General features: G+C 37.6%; 1 protein-coding gene across 1 annotated transcript; it reads right to left on the reverse strand.

Moving 5' to 3' along the window:
• Window positions 1-960: 960 nt before the first annotated feature.
• On the reverse strand, window positions 961-3,801 carry LOC146695057 (uncharacterized). The gene is made up of 4 exons (XM_085476697.1): window positions 3,778-3,801; window positions 3,099-3,269; window positions 2,450-2,646; window positions 961-2,340 (listed from the first exon to the last, which is right to left on the reverse strand). Exons 2-4 carry the CDS (start codon window positions 3,192-3,194, stop codon window positions 1,770-1,772), a joined length of 864 nt encoding a protein of 287 aa, XP_085332823.1. The 5' UTR covers window positions 3,195-3,269; window positions 3,778-3,801; the 3' UTR covers window positions 961-1,769.
• Window positions 3,802-7,770: the final 3,969 nt, after the last annotated feature.

Consider the following 7,770-nt stretch of genomic DNA (forward strand, 5'->3'; position numbering starts at 1 on the left):
AGCTTACAAAGTCGTACTAACTCTTTTGATAGACCACATAAAATCAGTTAGAGGTCAGTAAGCACAAGCAGAATTCATACATAAGCAACACCGGAGGTGCACTGTCAAATTTTGAGAAAATTAAAGGATGTGCCCTATAGTGAGGAAAATACGGTATTGAAAGAAATTGTTCAGTGATTTCTTAAGATTACAATTGTTAAATTCGCCTAAAATTAAAAATAGGAGCATCTGGAGAGAGAGACTGCAGGTTGTGTATCACTTCAAAAATGGCGTCAGGCAGCAGCTTTGACGTCAGATTTGGGATGAATGTAAACAACAGTGACAACGATTTGAGGGAATTCTCTCAGTAAGTAAAATGGCCTGACTTATGATTGGAAATTGTTGATTGCAGCAGTGAATTTTCATCAGGATAAACTTAAGACAATAAGTTTTTCTTATTGTTGTTGTTTTGCCTGTTACTGTGCTAGAACACCAGGGTTACACATCTTTTAGTGAGTGTCTGATGAGGGAAAGAGCTGAAGGTGCAGTAGGCCTTTCCAGGGTGTACACAGACTTTCACCCTGTGGCAGCTGGGACAGGGTCCAGCCCCTCAAAAACCCTGAATTGGATAAGCGAAGAGAATGGTTGGGTGGAAGTTTCTGCACAAAACCTTTATTTTCGCATGACTGGAAGTCACAAGTGTTTTTTCAGATCAACCGTTTCATATAATATTTTATATATCCTATGTAAGATTAAAATGCACACATACATTTTCAGGCTTTTATCAAAAACACATAGATTTTCATTTTGTTCACATTAAAGAATGTCCCTACTTTTCTGGAATTCTGGTTTTACGGAACAAAAAAAACCTTCCTCTGCACGCTCATAGTCACAGTTTTAGGTTCCCCGACACATTTAAATGTGACTGAGCTTGAATTGACAAAAATACTCCAATCTTAAGATAAAATGTGTTTATTGGGAATTTTAATTTTAAACTTTTTACAAAAACACACAAAACACTCTGTCAACACAGGTTGTCAACACAAACCAGGTGTTTTTTTAAGACTAACCCTGTCACAGTCAAGCATAGACTTTTCAGTATAACTCACAGGTAATGAAAATATCCACGCATAAGTCCAGAAGACAAAAGTGCAATTTTCAAATGGCATTTACAAAACAAATTAAACAGAAAATAATGAAATTTATTTAGAACTCAATATATTACTTGCAAATTAAAAACGTAAAATAATCTGAAGCAGCAAACACTATAAACAATGTTCCAACATGACTGCTCACCACTGCACAAAGCAAGGTCCATAAAGACATGGAAGAGAAAGATTGGTGTGAAAGAACTAGACTGGCCTGCATACAGTCCTGAAAACCTGATAGAACCTTTGGGATGAACTAGAACAGAGACTGTGAGCCAGGCTTTCATGTGCCATGCGCTTTCTTAGTATGTGTGAAGAAATACAAATCACAGAGGAGCAGAATAGTACGCTCATTAAGTAGGTCTTCAGAGTTTTTCTCTCTCTCGTGATTCATAGCATCTGATCAATAAACAAAACATGCTTCTTGCTTCCCCAGTTTAACTGAATTCAGCTGGTTAATAACCGATGAAGCTTTTAATAAGAATAGTGCTTCTAAATTTCTCAAGATAAATCTCAGATGTCCACTTTACTACATTTATTAAGGTTGATGTTTGCTTAATTTATCTACTTCTTTCACAGAATCGTCCCCTTTTGTCTCTCTCTCTCTATGTTACAATCAACCACCTGTCTGATTATGTGCAGCTACATCTGCTGCAGTGCTGTGTACACCACTGTGCTGTTACAGTCACTGCAGCATTGTAGCTGTAGCATTTTATCTGCTGCTACTTCTCCAGCAGTGTTGTCCATAGTGTAGCAGCACAGAGACAACAGCTGATTGTCGATGGGGTCTTTCCATATGAGAAAAACCAAAATCACATCCATGAAAGGATTGAACAGAAATAAATTCATGTAGATTAGAAAGATAGGAATGAGAAAATAAAGTGAAATTGGTACAATATAAAAGATGATCGGAGGAAGGAACATCAGACAATGATTAACTAACAACAGAACTAAGATTTCTACAATTCTCTGTTTTTCTTCAGTGGGCACTGAGGTGGCAGCAGGCAGAGTTTTGAGGGTCCAAACCAAAGTGAAGACGAACAGGAAAAAAGGAACGAGGGCAAAAAAAATTAACACAGGGAGTAAAATCACATAGAAGAATACAGCAAGAGGTACAGTGATAATAGACAGGATCCAGACCAGAACAGAGAGCAGCACAGAACCTTTAGTTTGTCTGATGCAGTTCCACTGTGGACGGGTGATGACCAAACACCTGCAACACAAGACAGACATACTGATCATTACAGGAGGACATTTATCTTTAGAGGGACGCTTGAGAATTTGATTGAATGCAATACACACAGAGAAAGACAGACAGGTACCTTTCAGTAGCAATGCACATCTTGAAGTCAAGATTAGCAAACACGGCACAGCAAAAAATGCCAAGAGCAATATAATGATAGAGAGCTTGTTCAGGGTTTTCTTTGACGATCAAAATGATGATCATCATGCTGAACTGGATTAGATTGGAGATTAAGAGGTTTGTGTAGTAGGTGATGGGGACCTGCTCCCTTCGTACCTGCAGAAAATATTAATGCAGTAATAAACATGATATTCAGAACTAAACATTTAAATGTTTACAGAAAATGATGTAGAGAGCTAGTGTTTTAATAACAACTGTATTAAGTGTCCAGAAAATATTTTTAGTGTGATTTAGACTAATAAGAAACTCAAAAATGTGTAAAAGCTGCAAAATGGTCTGATGGAATTAAAAAGAGTGACAGATTGGTGACCAGTGCAGGTTTCACTCCACCTCTCACACTGTGACACCTACGATAAGCTTCCACTTCAGAAGCAGAAAAAAAATGGACGGATGAATTCAGAACTAAACTTTATGAACTATTAACTCAGAAAATGAACATTTAAAGTGACAAAAGTGGAAAAATTTTATAAAACTAGACTGTTTGTAAAAGTGAATTAGTTCAGCAGGAGTGAGACATAGAAAGTAATGAAAGTCTCTCATTTACGTACCACAAAAAACACCCAACAGGTCACTGCCATAGTGACCAAAGTTAAAGGAAGGCAGAAACAGACGCTTATCAGGAACATTATATCCAAGATATCCATCTCCAGCTGACTTTCTGTATGATGGATCCGCTATAAAAGCTCTACCCACTCTCTTCTCTTTACCAAAGGATCTGCCTGAGTGCAACAGGAGGTGTTAAAATAGTGAGCAGATCAACATTGTTGTTATTTTGATATGAAATTATAGCTAAAGATATTAGAAAGAAAATTGTGCCAAAATAAAACAAAAGGGGAAAAACAAAATACTGGTTGAATTAAATTGAACGTGTCCTATATTGAGTCAAAACCATCTGGACTAATAAATCAATTTTCCACTGATTTTGTTTTCTACAGATGAAAAAAAAAAGCTAAACCTTTGAACCTAACTGAATTAGCAAGCTGTACTTATTAAACTGGTACCTGACTACAGAAATTATATACCTATAAGGAAGCCCTTGGTAGTTTGATCTGTCCACAAGCCTATCAGTTAAGTACAAAATTAAGCAGAAATAAAGCATAATCAATAAATATATTTTCATTTGGTTTTCATTTAAGCAGCTTTCATGCTGTTTACAAGGAAGCTCAAAAGAATAAAGTAACCGCCTCCTGTATCTTCAATATATATACAAGTAAAAATCAGCCTTACTTTCTTCAGCGCAGCTTCCAACTCAATAGTTAATTCAGCATTGTGCCATTTAAGATATTTTTATCAGAGCGAATCAGAAAAAGGAAATTGTGGTGGGTTATAAACTCCACCCCACAGCCCCTGTGGCAGCACATTCACACGCTTTGATGAGAATAGTCAAACCATTTTTATTCAATGTTATTTTCGTGTTCAGCTTTGTTTAGGATTAAGTATTAATTCCACTTCATGTCTCTGATAAATTTAACTTAATCTTGAGCGAGTACAGCAGGCTGAGCAGACCTCTGTCTTTCAGCACAACACAAAACAGTGACTTGACTATGACGATTAACTTTGCTCACTGGCTGACTACTAAATCTGTAAAATAATTGAAACACCCTCCTGACACCCTGTACATAAATATAGACATTTAAGATCATAGTTTAGCTAATAGTGTACCATGATCTCAAAGGACGATATTCACTGTTGTTTCCTTTGCCTGTTGCAGAACGTCTCTGCAGGGGAGTTGCTTCTTTGTGGAGACGTGAGAGGCCGGAAGGTGATATACCAAGAGATGGCGCTTTCTTCAAAAAAAAAAAAAAAAAAAAACATTGACTAGGATAGTTAGCTATAGATGATTATTGTAGGTTCTTTATCTTATCATATAAACCACATCAAGGCCACTGCTTTGATTTCATTTATATAAATACAACTGAATAGAATTTCACATTCTTTTCTTAGCTTGTGTTGTAAACCTCTTCATCCATTAAATATAAAAACTTAGAGTTACGTTTTGAAAATGTCAAATAAATGCATAAAAGTTTACAGTCAGTTTGACCATTCAGATATTTTACACTAGAAATTACCAAAACTCCAGTAAACCATTCTTCATTCATCCATTTCAATCTAATCTAATAAATAGATACAATTTCAAAGAAAATTATTCTATCCTGCTTTCTCCTGTAACACAAACCAGATGTGAAGGTTATTTCTGAGACTTGTAAACTTGTAAACAAACTAGCTTATCGTTTGTTGTACTGTTGTACTAGCTATGACTGTGCAATGACAATAAAGAGTTCTCTTATCTTACAACTGCAGTGAGAGAAAGTCATTAAAGCTGTTGGCCTGAAGCTGTAGGATAACTGAGATTTGCATAACTGATCTAGTTTCCTGATAAATATAGAAGAACTGCACATGGTGGTACTAGGTTCTCTGGAAAAACAGGAATGCAAAATAATTTGCAAACTTTGTACGGCTGATAGCTTAGAATTATATGAGCTTCTGTTTGGTTCAGATCTATTTTCTCCCAAATCAAAATTGGCACATCATCACATTCAGATCATAATTTGTTTTGCAAAAACTGCTGGAATGGAGGGATTAGCTTCTCTACATGGATGACATTAAGCTCTATGTCAGGAATGACTGAAACACTGATTTACAGATCCACACCACCAGGCTCTACAGCACCGACATTAATCCGGCACAGCATGTACCACTGTCAGATACAAAAAACTGGACTGAAAGACAGCATAGAGGCGCTCATCATGGCAGCACAGGAACAAGCTCTAGTGCTGTGTTGAAGGTAAATTGTGAGTAAATATAATTCTAGTTAAAGATGGGAAATTTAAAGAGTCAAGAGACTTTTGTTACCAGTCATGTCTTTTAAAAAACAGTTAAAAACCTGTTTAAACTCGCTTTTGGTTGATTTTGTTTTGTTTTTTATTTTAATGTTTGTTTTCTGCCTCTGTAAAGCACTTTGTGATTTTATCTTGAAAGGTGCTATATAAATAAAATTTTACTTTTTTACTTTTACCACACTACTGACTGCAGCTTTCAACACTAACCAGAACAATATGGGTTGTTTCTATGAGATTTGACTGTGAGGGGAAAGCTGTTCCACAGTTTGGGGGCACAGAAAACGCTTGATCTCCTCTGCATTTAAATTAAGAGTGAGACACAGTCAGAAACATCTGATCAATTGACCTGGAAGCTGAATAAAGAGGTCAGAGATGTAGAAAGCAGAAAGGAGCTAAACCATGAAGGGCTTTGTAGGCAAACAGGAGGGTCTTGAAATCTATTCTGAACCTCACTGGCAACCAGCGTAGAGATGCTGAAACAGGTGAGATGTGAGCAGCAGCATTTTGGACAAGCTGAAGACGGGACACAGAGGACTGACTGAGACCAACGTAAAGTGAACTGCTGTATGCTGTCGTCTGCTTACCCTCCAAATATTATTAGAGGGGTTTTTTGAATATAAAAAGGGTCAGGTGTCCTGACAGGTGTCACTTCTCTCTTAGTTAAGCTGCTGGGAGCTTCCCAGACGCTAATGTTTTTGTCACTTTTTACATTCTAAAGTAATGTAAGTAAGTCCAGGCTTTAAACGCTGAAACCAAGCACACCATTGTTTTTCTTGTGACATTACCAATAAGTTTGATGTGTCACATGGCCCTCTTCCTATTGAATAAACAAAAGTTGTATCCAAGATGGCCGACTTCTAAATGGCCACCATGGTCACCACCCATCTTGAGGAGTTTGCCCCCTCACATATACTAATGTGCCACAAACAGGACTTTAATATCACCAACCATTCCCATGTTATTATCCATATAAATGGCCCACCCTGTAGTTAAAAATGGCCAATTATACCCTGGAACCCAGAGGGTTAAACATTTTTCTAAAGTAATGCAATAGTTAATAATAGTTAATGCGTGTGTGTGTGTGTGTGTGAGATTATATCGTATGGTATTTTATCGCCATGTGTTCAGGATCTCTGTTACAATGTTACAATGGCGCCCTGGGTGAACACTCCCTCTTGCGTGCCCCCCCCCCCCCCCCCCCCCCACACACACACACACACACAAAACACATTAAGGACTGTACATTAACATGAAACGGTTTTACACACACACACACACACACACACACATGAAGAGAGACAGAGTATGCATAGTATGCAAACGGCTACCAAACAGCCATCATAATTTGTCATACAATGAGAACAGGACAAATAAAGAATTGACAATGACTAATTAATATTAAAGTCTGTAACATAAGGTATTGTTTGGAGTTTAGTCTGTTACGGTTGCTATTTTTTCCATTTCTTCTTGGAGCAACTGTAACCCACTTTATTTCCTTAGGGATTAATAAAGTATTCTGATTCTGATTGTTTCAGGATGACCTGCCATTATCCAATGACACATCTGCTTACCTGTATCTTTTGCTCGTTTCTCCTCCTCTTCTTTTCTCTTTTTTCTAAACCGAGGACCTGATGGCTTAGAACTTTTCTTGTCCATCTTCCATTGGTTTTAATTTTGCACTCCAGTATGAACACAAATCCCCCAACTCGAGGATCACCACAACATAACCTAATAGGCCTACACCTAGTTCACAGATTCACTTTGTCTAGGGTGCATTTCTGAGATTTCACACAACCCAGGATTCAAATCATGAATACATAATGGGCTTGGATTTACAACATTATAAATGAAATGTGCTCTATTTGGAAGAAGCAGGCCCCTCCCCTTTCGACGGCTTGTGTGAGACTTTAAATCATCAAACTGTAAATTTTAAATTGTTGTTGATCCCTTTACCTCTAGTCCTAAAGTGTATATTTATTTTCTTACTCTTCTTATATTTATTGTTTTTTTACTTGCACTGCTGTAACTGGAGCCTCGTCGTCTCGTCTCTCTATATACTGGACTGTAGGTAGCGGAGATGACAATAAAGTAGAGCTGGGCGATAGAACGATAACGATATGTATCGCGATATAACTTTTTCTCGATAGAAAAATTAAACTATTGCGATAGACCTCGCCGCTCTTGTCCTCTTAAAAAAAAAAAAAAAAAAAAAAAAGGTCAGCCAATCCAAATTAAGCAGCGCAGAGCCGAACCAATCACAGCCGCAGCGTCACGTCACGTGACTTGTTACGTACAGCACAAGTGCCAAGCCGCACATGTGTATTTGTTTGGGAAGCAGCCAGCCACCGTACCGCCCGGGTAATGGAGGAAATGAGTGTGC

The sequence above is a fragment of the Copadichromis virginalis genome, linkage group LG13 (genome assembly GCF_057382275.1).
Source record: "Copadichromis virginalis isolate Kocher_CV1m ecotype Utaka linkage group LG13, C_Virginalis_male_GT1.1, whole genome shotgun sequence".
NCBI classification, from domain to species: Eukaryota; Metazoa; Chordata; class Actinopteri; order Cichliformes; family Cichlidae; genus Copadichromis; species Copadichromis virginalis.